The sequence below is a fragment of the Hyperolius riggenbachi genome, chromosome 8 (assembly GCF_040937935.1).
Source record: "Hyperolius riggenbachi isolate aHypRig1 chromosome 8, aHypRig1.pri, whole genome shotgun sequence".
In the NCBI taxonomy this organism is placed as follows: Eukaryota; Metazoa; Chordata; class Amphibia; order Anura; family Hyperoliidae; genus Hyperolius; species Hyperolius riggenbachi.
In genome coordinates this window covers 240,137,962-240,154,213 of record NC_090653.1, presented here as the reverse complement: position 1 = coordinate 240,154,213, position 16,252 = coordinate 240,137,962, and the positions used below count along the sequence as shown (strand labels likewise).

The 16,252-nt window shown below is 44.6% G+C and overlaps 1 protein-coding gene across 6 annotated transcripts in view; it reads left to right on the top strand.

Moving 5' to 3' along the window:
• The window catches only part of COL27A1 (collagen type XXVII alpha 1 chain), a 728,465-nt gene that overhangs the window by 636,137 nt on the left and 76,076 nt on the right, over nucleotides 1-16,252 (top strand). For all 6 annotated transcript variants that reach the window (XM_068248437.1, XM_068248438.1, XM_068248436.1 and 3 more), the window contains 4 exons: nucleotides 2,002-2,058; nucleotides 4,877-4,930; nucleotides 11,470-11,523; nucleotides 15,816-15,869. In XM_068248437.1, the coding sequence (XP_068104538.1) occupies nucleotides 2,002-2,058; nucleotides 4,877-4,930; nucleotides 11,470-11,523; nucleotides 15,816-15,869 (219 nt within the window). The remainder of the gene's footprint in view (nucleotides 1-2,001; nucleotides 2,059-4,876; nucleotides 4,931-11,469; nucleotides 11,524-15,815; nucleotides 15,870-16,252) is intronic.

Genomic DNA, 16,252 nt, shown 5'->3' with positions numbered 1-16,252 from the left:
TCCTGTGCAGAAGAAAAAACAATACAATGCCTGACAGTGGAGTTAACAAGCTTCAGAAAACTTTCAAAGTCTTGGAGCACAATGGTTTTTTTGCATAGATAACAACTGGAGTTTCTTAACTCTTCCTGTACTGGAAACAATATTACACTTATGTCTCTGCTCCTAATGTTTTATTTCTTAGCTGTAGTACACATACAAATCATTATATCATTTTTTTTTCTCGCTTCAGTGTCTCTTTAAACTTCCCAAATGGACCACAGGGGATTGCAAAATCTACTACTTTGCCTATAGCCTTATTACATCTTAATCCATCTCAGGTCACACTGGGTTGTTTCTCAAATGCAACTGGTTTATATTGCCTGTGGGGAAGTCTCATCAGCCAACTCAGGTCTCTGTTCTTTAGGTAGTCGCTCTCCAAGATGTAAGCTGTAGGGAGGGTGGGGGTGATTACAACTGCAATTGGCATCCACAAGTTATGAAGAGTCTGTAAAAATGTAGTTAAGCAAGTTAAGAAAAAATCAGATGATGAGAGACTAAGTTGATTGTAAATGATTTGCTTTGGCACAAGAACTCAGCGTTTTGTGTCGGTGTAGGTTTTGTGCCTAAAAGTGTCCATTAATGATTCACTTTCCTGAGTATTTGACCACCAATCTGATTGTTGTTATCGATCCGAAACCATTGTTTGGGCCCAATTGATCAGCACTATTAACAGCAGTGTTCTGCCCAGAATTTTTTTCCAGCCGGGGGTGGCATGAGAACGTAGCCGGGTGGAGCGCAACGGGGGAATGAAGGGTCAGCACAACTCTGCTTACAGCACAGGAGGTGGTGAGCCAATGACAGTCGGGTGCTCACCAAAAGTAGCGGAGCACCCAGCTAAAAGAGCCTGGGGAGAACACTGAACAGTACCTGATCCAATCGTTCAGGAGATTCTACAGTTAATGGGCACCTTTAAAGATTGGTCCTCACTGGTGGTTCCCGTGCCAATAAAATAATTTTAATCACCATCCATTTTTTACCATTTTATGGACTCTTAAAACTAGTGGAGCCAAGTAAACATCAACCCTGCCTCCCCATTATTCTTATGTTGCTGTTATATCTGTGAGACCAGCTCTGTCCACGAGAAGGCCTTTTCACTTCATGTAGAGTTCAGCAGGGTAGCATGCCCAGTGGTGTGTATAGTCCTACTATATCTGTTACCAGCTTTCACTGCACAGTTGTATCTTACCATGTGACTGTTATATCATGTGACCCACAATATTTTTTATCCTGTCATGCTGTATGAAATAGTAGAAATTTGGGACTGTGTCGATTCCCCTCCAGTTGGCGTACACTAGAATCTAGTGACTAGATGAACTATCATATTGTATCAGTGTGTGTGTGTGGGGTAGGTGGGGGGGGGGGGGCGGGGGGCCTTCAGCCAAGTGCATCACGCTCGTCTCTAGTTATCTCCCCTCCACATCATTTGCTTGCAGCTTAACATGTTTATTTCCTGGCCTCTGTTCCCTTCGTTTCTACTTATCACTGCCAATTCCCGTATTTTTATGTTTTCTCTGCCATTCATGTAATCTAAACAAAATAATTAACGTGTGTGTGTCTGTGTGTGTGTGTCTGTGTGTCTGTGTGTTGTGTGTGTGTGTGTGTGTGTGTGTGTGTGTGTGTGTGTGTGTGTGACTCTGTGTGTGTGTGTGTCTCTCTTTGTGTGTGTTTGTGTGTGTGTGTGTCTGTGTGTTGTGTGTCTGTGTGTGTTTTTCTGTGTGTGTGTGTGTGTCTGTGTGTTGTGTGTCTGTGTGTGTTTGTGTGTGTGTGTGTGTGTGTGTGTGTGTGTGTGTGTGTGTCTGTCTGTGTGTTGCAAAGCTGGCATAGAGAACAATGCTGAGACTCAGTTCTGGGATGATGGTGTTAAAGTAATTACAGCATCCTGCACAGTGTGTCCGATGTGTCACATCTTCAGGAAAATTTAACTATAATCTCTCTATAATATAATTATGTTGTTCTGTGCAGGGAGAACAAGGGGATGATGGCAAGATGGAAGGTGCGCCCGGGCCCAATGGAGACAGAGTAAGACTTGATAATTCTACGACAAAGGGGCTTATACAAAATTATAATCAGTTATTCTATGGATCACACTTATTTTTCTTTACACTTACCCGTATATCCTCCAATATAAGTCAGCCTCATGTATTAGTCGACTCCAATATGGACCCTCTTAAAATGTACCTGAGACGACTTGCAAAAGAAAATGTATACTTACCTGGGGTTTCCTCCAGCCCCATGCAGGCTGATAAGTCCCTCAGCGTCATCCTCTGCTGCTTCCATTCTCCGCTACGTGTCCCGGTAAGCAAGTCAGCACAGTCCGGCCGCGTGGGCTTCCCCGTTGCGCTCCCGTGGCTTGGGGTGCTCTGCGCCTGCGCAGTAGTACTGCACAGACGCATAATGCTCCCGGCGATGGGAGCGCAATGGCGGGGGGGGGGGGGGGGGGGGTCGCACGGCTGGACCGCGCATGTGCACTACACTCCGACTGACTCACTTACCAGAACCCATAACTGAGAATGGGAGCAGTGGAGCAGGATGCTTAGGGATTGATCAGCCCACATGGGGCATGGAGGAAACCACAGGTATGTATAAAAAAAAATTTCCAGGTCGTCTCGGGTATTCTTTTTTTATTGACTCAAGTATAAGTCTACCCAGCAAAGTTGATGGCTGCACTTAGGGACCAGGAGGAATTAACAGCTGTATCCTTCTCAGTTTAGGTTCACTTTAATGACTGCACTGCATACAGTTTTTCAGCCATTAACCCCTCCTGTCCCTTAAAGCGGAATATAACCCTGCATTTCAACTTTGCTCTAAAACATTATTTACAGTATATTATATGCAACCAGCATTTTTTTTTTACTAGGCCAGCATTGGAAGGGTTACACAGTGCTTTAAAGTTCCTGGAGATTTCTGCAGATGCATCGGAAGCTGACATAGATACATTTTGTTTACATAAATGTATCTAAGTGTTGAATGTGACTCATCTCTCTGACTGAGAAGGAGTTGGAGGACAGCCAAAGAGTGTGTAACATTTCTCAATAGATACATATAACTAAATAGAATGTAACAATCTGAACTTCTGCATATCTCTCCACAGAACTTTAAACCTCTGTGTTTAAGGGTGCGTTTCCACTAACGCGAATTCGCATGCGTTCCCCGCATGCAAATTCGCATAACCAATAAAAGTGAATGAGCCTGTGTCCACTTGTCAGGAAAATGGAGCGTTTTCTTGTGCAGGAAAAATCTGCTCAGCAGAGCCATCCGAATTCGGACACCGCACACACGCATGCGATTCGCATACAATGTATTTAATAGGGAATTCGCATGGTGTTTTTTAATGCGAATTTTCATGCGAATTCGCATACGATTTCGCATGGAATCAATGAAAAAGCACACAGGCACTGCCATGGTTAAATTCGCACACAGCGTCATCCATGTGAAATCGTATGCGAATTTGCGGTAAAATTCGCATACAACCGCATGCGATTTCGCTCCTGCATGCGAATTCGTCCGCGGGGAATTCGCGGCAATTCCGCAACGCACTAGTGGAAACGTACCCTAACCCTTCCAATGCTGGTCTAGTAAAAAAAAAATTGCTTTTTGCATATAATATGCTGTAAATAATGTTTTAGAGCAAAGTTAAAATGCAGGGTTATATTCCGCTTTAACTGCAGAAATTATCCACTCCCCCTCCTTAGTAAGTACTACAGGCCAGTATCTTTCCCCCTGTCCTTTCCTTGTGAATTGTGGCCAGGACTTTCAGACCTGTGTTTTCGTGGCATGTCGTTTACCAAGAAAGTGTCACTTACCACTGGGTAATTTGGTGGAAATAGAAATGTCACTTATAGTACACATATTCCTCAGTGTGCTCAGTGCTGCAGCCATTGGTTGGTAAAAATGTCAGTGTCTCACATGCAATGAAAGGCCTCTAAATCCTCATATCAAAAGTAAGCTGTACAAAATTGTGCTTTTCCAAGCAAAAGGTGCTGGTGGGAGGATTGTTATAAAGCATGCTGGACACTATGGCTTCCCTCTGCAAAGGTTGAGATAGAGGTGCACCCCCCACCCTCTTGGTTAAAGAGAACCCGAGGTGTGTTTAAAGAATGTTATCTGCATACAGAGGCTGGATCTGCCTATACAGCCCAGCCTCTGTTGCTATCCCAAACCCCACTAAGGTCCCCCTGCACTCTGCAATCCCTCATAAATCACAGCAGTGCTGTGAGGCTGTGTTTACATCTGTAGTGTCAGTCTCAGCTGCTCCCCCGCCTCCTGCATAGCTCCGGTTCCTGCCCCCCTCCCTTCCCTCCAATCAGCAGGGAGGGAAGGGATGCAGGCGGGGACTGGAGTTCTGCAGGAGGCGGGGAGAGCAGCAGACTGACACTATAGAGATAAACACAGCCAGATCTGACAAGCTGTTTGTCAGCAGCGTGGCTGTGATTTATGAGGGATTGCAGAGTGCATGGGGACCTTAGGGGGGTTTGGGATAGCAACAGAGGCTGGGCTGTATAGGCAGATCCAGCCTCTGTATGCAGATAATATTCTTCAAACCCACCTCGGGTTCTCTTTAAGAGTCCGAAATTTAGGTCTAACTTTTGTACAAGTCGACCCCTATACTTTTACTGAGCTACTTATACTGAGATCCTATATTTAGCCACCTATACAGCATTGTATACCACAGTGGACTCACACTGCACCATATAATCACAGAGCACGTACACAGCATTGTATAGCACAGAGGACTCACAATGCACTGTATAATCACAGAGCACTCACACCCTACTGTCTATCACAGTGCAGAGATGTGCCAGCTAGTAACACACTATACCTGTCTTTGATTTTTAAGGGCCCTGTTGGTGACCGTGGAGACCGTGGGGAGCCAGGAGATCCAGGATATCCTGTAAGTTGAACTATTGTTAGATGTGGTCCTATGGGAATCTTGAGTAGCGTTGGTTCAGTATTAATGGATATACTCTACAGCTGGATTTACAGCTCAGGAACCTGTAGGCCCAGGAGTTCTGGCACCCTAAACTCTGCCCCTCAACTCAGGCCACACTCCCATATTAGGTTGGCATCCTACCTCCCCTGACTCGGTAGCCAGATTTTCCACGGCATTTGGTAACCTCATTAGTCTAGATAGTACAGCCAAATGAGCCCCCTCCTCAGCATTAAATCGCTCCCCCAATAGGGGGATATTTGGGTAGGGGAGCCGCCTCTCCTACATAAGGCGTCTGTAACAGGAGCCTACAGTGCCTTATGGTAAATCTGGCCCTGGGGACACCTCATTGGTTATTATGAGCAATAGAGATGCCAATCTTTCCTCCAGCTTCTATACTTATGTTGTAGCTATTTCCGTAAGCTTTGGTCTTTCCTGTTATATTGCTAAGCTGCATAATGCAAATCAAGACCGCAGAGCTGGTCTGGAAGCCAGTGGCGTAGCTAAGGAGCTGTGGGCCCCGAAGCTAGTTTTACAATGGGGCCCCCAAGCACTCTATACATAAAAATTGATGCGGCGCACCAAAACCTGCCAATGGCAACTACAGTGTCAGAGGTGCAAGAAGGTGATGGGGAACAGTTTGTTAGTGATTACCACCATTCAAAGTATCTATAGAAGTGATTATTTTGAGCACAGGACCAATAGAGAGCTAATACTGTAGTTGACGGCAGGGCCGGTTTAAGCAACAATGGGGCCCCAGGGCAAAATAAACCTGGGGGGCCCCCCAACAGATACCCCGGAGCAAAAATTGGCATTAAGGGACCTTTTTTGCAGCTGGTATAGTCAGTGTTTGAAGCCCCAATCGGTCGGAGCTCCACATTCTGGCTACCCCAGCCTGCATGGGGGACAAGGGGTTAAAAAGTTTCAGGAGGGGGGACCCCACATAATTAAAAAAAAAAAAAAAATTCCCACACTCTAAACATAAAAAAAAAAAAAAAAAAAAAAAAATTGGGAAAATAGGAAAAAAAATGCCAGGGATCTTCATACAGCCATATTGCGGCTGTATAGTGATCCCTGGCCAAAGCGTTGTGGCTGTGTATGGACCCCCTGGAAACCCCGTCAGGAAATTTATTGCTCTTTCTTTTGATACATGTAAAATTACACTACCGTTAGGTACTAAAAGTGACATTTACCGCATTTAAAAGTATACTTTTTTCCTTCAAAACTTTAAAATCGATTTTCTCAAAAACTATAAGGTCTTTTTGAAAAATAGTTTTTTTCCTCTTATTCCCACTGATCTCCTTAACATATCCTGCAAATTTAGGGTTTCTAGAATTTAAGGTGGATTTGCTATTAACCATTAAAGTTGGCTGGTTTTTAAATGTGTATTTTTTTTCTTTTGAAACTTTAAAATCGATTTTCTCAAAAACTATAAGGTCGATTTGAAAAATAGTTTTTTCCTCATGTAGCCACTCGGGGCCCATACAAGCTCTGGGGCCCTGGGGCAGCTGCCTCCTTTGCCTCTATGGTAGCGCTGGCCCTGGTTGATGGAGGGCCCTTCGGGGTCCCTCTGGCCCAAGGGCCCCGATGCAGTCGCAACCTCTGCACCCCCTATTGCTATGCCCCTGCTGGAAGCCCTCCCACTTCTTTTACATCCCAATTCTGCCTTCAGATCCTTCCCCCAGCTGCTGCAGCTCCCTGTAGTGGTTTCCTGGGTTAAGGTATGGTATAGGAAGAGCACGAGAGCTTCAAGACCAGCTCTAGGATTTTTTTTAAAACCACCTCCGTGGCAGTGGATCAGCTTGGCAGAAACTAAGCATGGCAGCGTCTGGATCCCTCTCACAGGTTTCATTTCACAGTTGTTCATTATTGACCATACAGATATTGCACTAACATTATTTTTCTATGAGGAGATTTGAGAAGATGGGAGATGCTTTCTGTTAAGATGCAAGCTATTGGCATTGAATGTCTGTGGCCTCGGGTGCTGCCCTGCTTGCCTAGCACCAGCCAGAACTAACATGCAGATCAGGTGTTTTGATTCAGATGGCTGCATACTTCCTGTGACTTTGACACTACTGACGTGAAAAGATCACAATAATAGTCACGTCAAGGGAACAAAAATGGTAGCCTCCATCAGAGGCGTATCAACAGGGGTGCAGGTATGGCATGTGCCATGGGCGCATTCCACTGGGGTTGTTGCTCCGTAGCATCCCTGGTGTTCTCCATAAAGATTCTAGATTTTATCTGGGGGACATTCTGTTTCCTGGTAAAATGTTTTTGGAGGGACAAGCTGCCTAACTGTTATTTGGGGGATATTTACAGTATAGGCTGACCTATTACAATATTTCATTGTTATAGACCATACTTCACTTCAATTTGGACATAACTAATTCAACCGAGACCACACGCTTAAATATTCGGGGGGTACCCCCACCTGGGGGCGAGTTTCAGTGTTTGCTTTGGGCGCTATTTTCCCTAGTTATGCCTCTGGCCTCCATATTCTTCTCAGTACAGGTTTTCTAGAAATAACATGAAATTTTACAAATTCTATAATACAGTGCTGTCCACGGGCATCGAGGGTAAAAAAATTTTTATGGTGGAGGGCCGACTTCCCCTCCCTATCTCCGCCCCCACCCCAGACTCCGCCCCAACTGTGTACCCCAGTATAAGTAGCCAAGTATAGGTGCCTAGTACAGGTAGCCAAGTATAGGTGCTCAGTACAGGCAGCCAAGTATAGGTGCTCAGTATAGGTGCAGTGTATAGATAGCTCAGTGTAAGTAGCTCAGTATCGGTGCTCAGTGTAAGTAGCTCAGTATAAGTAGCTCAGTATAGGTGCTCAGTATAGGTAGCTAAATATAGGTGCTCAGTATAGGTAGCTCAGTATAGGTAGCTAAATATAGGTTCTCAGTATAAGTAGCTCAGTATAAGGCCCAGGATAGGTATTTAAGTATAGGTGCTTAGCGGCCACGATCTACCCATACCCACCGATGAAAGAAAAAGATGACGGAGAGGTGGAAAGACCAGGCGGGCTGCAGGAAGACCTCTGGCGGTCCAGATGCGGCTCATGGGCCGTCAGTTGGATGGCACTGCTATAATAAATAACTATTTTAATGCATTACAAATATTGTTTCCCTGGCTTCCTAGCTTTTTACATTTGTTTACAACTTCATGTGATTCTTATTGTCAACAATTTGTTGGAACACACCAAGGCTGTACATTGTGGCTGCAGCCGGCGGGTCTAACATGCCTCTCCCTGCTTCATAAGCTCCAAATCACAAGTGGTGTCTAAAGGTGTCAGGGGATGTATGAGCAGATCAGGGGATGTATGAGCAGATCGACCATGAGACAGACCTACCTCTCTCTGATCAAATCTGATCACAGAGAAATATGTTGCCTGCTAATACACCACAGGCCTACATTTCACTATGAATCATCTATCAGAAATCAACCTAGCGCCACCCCCAAGTTTAAAACTGCCCTCTCCCCCCCGGTGCCCATGCTCCCTAGAAACTCACCTGCCCAGTGGTGCAATTCCTGTCCCATCGCCGTGATAACCATGTGCTACCAGATAACTGGCACACATGGTACAAGCTATCACAGTGATGGGCAAGGATCGCACCAGTGGACGTGAGATTTTAAAACACTGCACATAGGCACAAATGAACATATTACACTGGGGAAGGGGGGCCACCACCCTGGTGTCCGCCGATGGTCCTTTGGGTACATCGGTCGTTGCGATATTGAACGCTGTGACCCCCAAACACCCAATCAAGCACTTGCAATTAAACATTTTCAGCATGTCCAATCGATCCATTTGACCAATTTACTTACACATTTATAATCTTATTTGCATGTCTGCATACTTCTGATTTCTGTTATCTACACATCAGGATTGAATTAATATCTGCTGTCTACAGTTCATCCCATTGTCGTGTGTGTCATGAGTCATCAGACCTGATATGCCAATAACCGATCACAAATATGTGAGGCAGATCACAATATGTAAATGACACTGTCACACATATCGATGGGTGCAAAGAGGCAATCATGAAGCTTTGAAATGAGCAGGCTGTAACTACAGCAGTCCTGGTATATACAGTATGTATAGACTGCTGGTAAAAAGGAGTAAATGTAACAGCAGGCAGTCACGGTGGTGTTGGGTAAGAATTATAATGGCAAAAAAATTGGCAGCACTCCTAAACAGACTGCAACTGAAATGAAGCCAACAGAGGTGTGCAGCGCCCCCTAGGGACTTACATACACACCTTGAATACAAATACAAACAGATGCAAACTTTGCACTACACCCAATCTAGATCATTTGAATGCAAACTGATACACATGGATACAGCCACAAGTAGACTTACAGTTTTTGGAAGCTAACATCCCCCATTTGCTGCATCTGTTTTGAATGCAAGTTGGATAACCTGCCCGTGTTTCGGTCTCTACACATCTATGCAGCTGGTCAATCCGGTGCAGCCTGTATATGGCAGCACTGCCATTTTCCTCCTGTTGTACAAGAATTATTTGCCGCCGTATAAGACACTCCGGAATATAAGACGCACCCAGGTTTAGAGGGCATACACCAGGGGAAAAAAATATAATAAATCTGATGTGTCCATATTCCAGGAGCGTCTTATAATGGTGTCCCGTTTTGTCCCCAGAAGTCCACTTCTGTCTTCTTTAATCCCCTTTGTGTCCCCTTCTGCCCCCAGTGTATCCCCATGTGTCTTCTTCTGTCGCTGGGTTTCTCCCCCCTCCTGCCGTCTGTGTGGCTGCGCTGTCCATCCTGTGTCCCCTTCTGTCCTCAGGTGTCACCTGTGGTGTCGTCTTCTTCTTCTGTGGCTGCCCCCCCCCCCCCCTCCTGAACCCTGTGTAGCTTCTGTCCAGCCCCCTTGTCTGTGTCTCCCTGTGTAATACATGTCCCCCCCTTCTGTTCCCCGTGTTGTCTGTCTGTCCCTAGTCTCTGCTCATATGTATTAATGTCCCCCTTTCTATCCCGTGTGGCCGCTCTGTTCAGCCCCGTATTCTGTGTCTCCACTCCTGTGTATAATGTCCCCCCTTCTGTCCTGTGTGCCCGCTTTGTCCCGCCCCCTAGTCGGTCCCCCCCCCCCCCCCCGTGCCTGTTAAATGTAGTGCCAGCCAGCGCATCTTACTGCATCCATGTCGCCCAGGGATCGCCGCTGTCCGGACACGCTGGCTGGCACTACATTTAACAGGCACGGGGAGACACCGACTGGGGGGGGGAGGGTGTTTGACAAAGCGGCCACATGGGAAGGAAGGGGGGACATTATACACAGGAGCGGAGACACAGAATACGGGGCTGGACAGAGCAGCCACACGGGTGACAGAAGGGGGGAACACGGCACACCAGAGTAACAGACATGCGGCTGGGACTATGCAGGGAATCCCCGATGATGTGGCGGGTCGGTGGTTTGTAACGGCGGGCGATCGTAAGTCGGGGATTCCCTGCCTTTGCCGTATAAGACGCAGTGACTTTTCCCCCCATTTTTAAATGAGAAAAAGTGCGTCTTATACGGCGGACAATCCGGTATAAGTATAACAGCATTATTGACCAGAGAGCAGCATAAGTTTGTTTATCCTTTAAAAGTAGAGTTACTCTTTAATAGTTTGAGAGCTGCAGGAAGGCTATGCTGTGAATCAGATTGTACTGAATATTATACATATTTTGCGTAACGCATGCTCATAAAAACAGAGCTTATTCGGTCTTAATACCGATGGATTGCTGCCTCTGTCTTTGGGCTCAAAATGTTTAAACAAACTCTGTAAGTTGTGTAACAAACTGATCCCCTTTTTCCAATTAATCTTGGATATCTCAATTTACAGAAATTACATGTAGATTAGCAGCATTAGGTTTCTCACGCAGTTGCCCCAATGCCTATGCTTTCTCAAGTCTCTTAATCTGTTGAAAATGTATGCGTGATTTTTACATACCGTCATTGAGTGGTTTTGTGTCTTCGCTCTGATTCACATTTTCCTGTTGGATTCCTGGCGGTTTTGAAATACAAGACCTTAGCTTAGCGTTTGTACCCCATAGAGAAAGATTTGTCGTTGAGCTAATTGAACAGTGCAGAGCGAAATGTTCATTCATTTTAGTAATCCACAAAACCACATTTAGGGGCTACCAAAAAAGGGGGACAGTACGCTGTTAGCAAAAAAAATAAATGATGTACTGGCCCTATTGACACATTCATAAAAGTGCTGATGAGGTTAAAATAATGGCATTTTTGAGTGATTGGCTCTTCTGAAAATACTATTATTTATTACAAGTAAATAAACCACCTATTTCCATGTACAGCAAAGATTGCCATGGATGTAGCCCCACATTTTGCAGTTACCCTCCTCCATGTATAGCATCTCCATCTTCACTTACAGTAACTTCCCTGTTACAGTTATTCTACTTAGTCCTTTGCAGAGTACATACCGCAGAAATAGTGCTTCATGCTTACTTCTGTCATTAACTGTATATCTGTATATATACAGGGACAAGATGGACCAGATGGCCCCAGAGGAAAGGCAGGACAACAGGGATTACCGGTAAGAAATTAACTTTGTTTTTTGTTTTGTTTTTGTTGTTTTTTGACCCTAGAAGTCATAAGGTCTAGCGATACATCTAGCGATTATGATTCAATTGACAAAGCGATCGATTTCATTGGACGGTTGACTTCAGTATGTTTGATCAAAAGTTGATCGACTAGTGACCCACACACTACAAGTGATATCCTATGCGATTCACCCTCACTCATTGATCTGACCGATGTGCCTCCATGCTCCGAATGCAAAAATCAATTCAGAGTCGACTGATATGTAAACTGTATTGTGAACTGTGTGATAAGCCACCCTTGCCTATATACAGCTAAGAGCAGCCTCCATAACTAGAATTGGGGAGCCCATGTGTCACTGGGTCATGTGATGGATAAGATTTCTACATTTGGGGCATTTTCTCTAGCATTATTCTGTGTCCCTTAAAGAGACTCTGTAATAAAAAAAATAACCCTCTGGGGGATACTTACCTCTGGAAGGGGAAGCCTCAGGGTCCCAATGAGGTTTCCACCATCCCTGTAGCTTCAGGGAATCCAGTGCTGGCTCCCCCGAATCGTCCCCCAACAAGCTTGACTAGTATAGATATATTTACCTCTCCGGGATCCAGCGCAGGCGCACCAATGGCTCTTCGTTCGGGCTAGGCGAAAATAGCCGAACCCGATCGTATTCGCTCTACTGCACCGGTGCAAAAGGACTCGTCCCTTTGCAGTAAAGTAGATCGATCAGGTTCGACTATTTCCGCCTTAACCCGAAGGAAGAGCAGTTAGTGCGCCTGTGCAGGATCACGGTAGGTAATTATTTACCTCACCGCACTTCAGGGGAGCTGGGCAGGCTAATGGAGGGCGGAGAAGGATGGGGGAAGCCTCGTTAGGATCCAGAGGCTTCCCCCTCCCGAGGTAAGTATCCCCTAGAGAGATTTTTTACAGATCCTGTCCTGTCAGTTTTTGGCAGTTGACAGCAGTTTTGTATGTCTTTCTATGGCTGTGTTCACACATAAATCTGTACATTTCCAGACCAGTCCTGTCTGTTTTGTATGTGTTTCTATGCTGTGGTCACACATACAGTGGAGGAAATAATTATTTGACCCCTCACTGATTTTGTAAGTTTGTACAATGACAAAGAAATGAAAAGTCTCAGAACAGTATCATTTCAATGGTAGGTTTATTTTAACAGTGGCAGATAGCACATCAAAAGGAAAATCGAAAAAATAACCTTAAATAAAAGATAGCAACTGATTTGCATTTCATTGAGTGAAGTAAGTTTTTGAACCCCTATCAACCATTAAGAGTTCTGGCTCCCACAGAGTGGTTAGACACTTCTACTCAATTAGTCACCCTCATTAAGGACACCTGTCTTAACAAGTCACCTGTATAAAAGACACCTGTCCACAGAATCAATCAATCAAGCAGACTCCAAACTCTCCAACATGGGAAAGACCAAAGAGCTGTCCAAGGATGTCAGAGACAAAATTGTAGACCTGCACAAGGCTAGAATGGGCTACAAAACCATTAGCAAGAAGCTGGGAGAGAAGGTGACAACTGTTGGTGCGATTGTTCGAAAATGGAAGGAGCACAAAATGACCATCAATCGACCTCGCTCTGGGGCTCCACGCAAGATCTCACCTCGTGGGGTACCAATGGTTCTGAGAAAGGTGAAAAAGCATCCTACAACTACACGGGAGGAGTTAGTGAATGACCTCAAATTAGCAGGGACCACAGTCACCAAGAAAACCATTGGAAACACATTACACCGCAATGGATTAAAATCCTGCAGGGCTCGCAAGGTCCCCCTGCTCAAGAAGGCACATGTGCAGGCCCGTCTGAAGTTTGCCAATGAACACCTGAATAATTCTGTGAGTGACTGGGAGAAGGTGCTGTGGTCTGATGAGACCAAAATAGAGCTCTTTGGCATTAACTCAACTCGCTGTGTTTGGAGGAAGAAAAATGCTGCCTATGACCCCCAAAACACCGTCCCCACCGTCAAGCATGGGGGTGGAAACATTTTGCTTTGGGGGTGTTTTTCTGCTAAGGGCACAGGACAACTTAATCGCATTAACGGGAAAATGGACGGATCCATGTATCGTGAAATCCTGAACGACAACCTCCTTCCCTCTGCCAGGAAACTGAAAATGGGTCGTGGATGGGTGTTCCAGCACGACAATGACCCAAAACATACAGCAAAGGCAACACAGGAGTGGCTCAAGAAGAAGCACATTAAGGTCATGGAGTGGCCTAGTCAGTCTCCGGACCTTAATCCAATAGAAAACCTATGGAGGGAGCTCAAGCTCAGAGTTGCACAGAGACAGCCTCGAAACCTTAGGGATTTAGAGATGATCTGCAAAGAGGAGTGGACCAACATTCCTCCTAAAATGTGTGCAAACTTGGTCATCAATTACAAGAAACGTTTGACCTCTGTGCTTGCAAACAAGGGTTTTTCCACTAAGTATTAAGTCTTTTATTGTTAGAGGGTTCAAAAACTTATTTCACTCAATGAAATGCAAATCAGTTGCTATCTTTTATTTAAGGTTATTTTTTTCGATTTTCCTTTTGATGTGCTATCTGCTACTGTTAAAATAAACCTACCATTGAAATGATACTGTTCTGAGACTTTTCATTTCTTTGTCATTGGACAAACTTACAAAATCAGTGAGGGGTCAAATAATTATTTCCTCCACTGTAAAAGGCGCACATTTCTGGTCCAGTCAGGTAAAACTGATAGAAAACTGATGCAAAACCGAGATTTATGTGAGAACCTGGCCTAAGTCAGAAAGTGAGGGCGGCCTCCACAGAAGAGACATATTTAAATACAAGGATAGGTATAAATCAGAAAAATATTTCAGGAAACCAATGCTGAAAATGAGCATTATCTTTTAATATTCCAAAAAGGTGCAAAAAAAGTACAAAAAGCTTACAATTCTTCAACCTGATACCCATCCATAAAAATCAGCCTATTGTAATTAGTATAGTGCAATAAACAATTTTAAGGCTTATTTTTCTGATTTATACCTTGTATTTTAAATATGGTTACTATTGGTGAAGTGGAACACCATTAAGGATACATATTTTTCTTGTCTCCCAACATATGCAAAATCTACAGAAGAGACGCCCAAAAACAAGAGGAACCTCGCAGAGCGTGATCATTTTATCCAATCCACCACTACCTAAAGATAGTAAAAACAAAAAAAAATATTACCTTCAAAGAGACTCTGTAATAAAAAAAAAAAGTCCCCTGGGGGGTACTCGCCTCGGGAGGGGAAAGCCTCAGGGTCCCAATGAGGCGTCCCCCATCCCTGTAGCTGCAGGCAATCCAGCGCTGACACCTCCCCCCCCCCCCCCCCCCCCCCCCCCGAAGTGTCCCACAATCCAGGCTCGACAAGCCTGACTTGTCAAAGCCTTGATATATTTACCTTTCCTGGCTCTAGCGGGGGCGCTGTTGCGGCTCTCAGTACGGAGATAGGCGGAAATAGCCTATCTCTGTCGGGTCTGCTCTACTACACAGGCGCAGGAGACTTGCGCCTGCGCAGTAGAGCGGACCGACAGCGATCGGCTATCTCCGCCTATTTTCGAGTGGAGAGCCGATACTGTGCCTGCACTTGAGCCGGGAAGGCAAATATTTACATCCCCGCTGTTCAGAGGGGCACAGCGAGACCGCCGTGGGACACAGGAGGACGGGGGAAGCCTCGATAGGATCCGGAGACTTCCCCCACCCGAGGTGAGTATCTAGCAGGGGAACTTTTTTTTAGCTACAGGTTTTCTTTAAAGTGACACTGAAGCGATAAAAAAAATTATAATATAATCAATTGTATGTGTAGTATGGATAATTAAAAGAGCATTAGTAGCAAGGAAAATAGTCTCATTTTTTTCAGTTATATAGGTTTTTTTTTTATAACATTGCATCATTCTCTAATATTTGCAATTTACACACTACACTCAGCATTGTAAATGATTTCACAGAGCAGGCTAGTGAACTTTTCAACTTTACTCTGCAGAAAAAGCAAAATACAGTGATAGACACTTGAGATAATAAGCTTCAGAAAACAGAGGTTTCTGCAAGTTGTGGAGCTCAGATAAGCTCTTTTGCTTAGAGATCAACTGGAGTTTCTTAACATTTGCTGTACTGGAAACAATATTAGACTCATATCTCTGCTGTTAATGTTTTATTTCTTAGATGTACTACACATACAAATCATTATATCATAAGTTTATTTTCACTTTAGATTCCCTTTAAAGACTGTGTACTTTTTGATACATCATTAATATTGTACTATGTATATTTTTTTTTTGCAGGGACATCCAGGGCCACCAGGTTTTCAGGGCTTAAAGGGATCCAAAGGCGCTCTGGTATGTTCTGCATGTTCCTTCACTTCTGGATTAGCAGCCTATATGCAAATAGTCTTACAAGAGGTGCTGCATCCACTTACAATATAACAGCTAGGAAAGGGAGGCTGGGATCTTAATTCAAATCAAATAAAGCTTTATTGGTATGACCAAGATTCATACAGGCATTGCCAAAGCAGGGGGGAATGGGGGACATGGAACGGTCGGGTTGGGGCACAAAGGGTAAGCAGTTCATGTATATTTTAAGGTTTATAGTTCATTTGTGCAGCGATTGTCACTGTGGTTCCTTCTTCTCCTAGTAGAATGTAGAGTTTTCTCTCATCCTCTAATGTGTGAAAGTCTGGAAATAGTTCCATCAATTTCTTAAAGAGAATCTGTATTGTTAA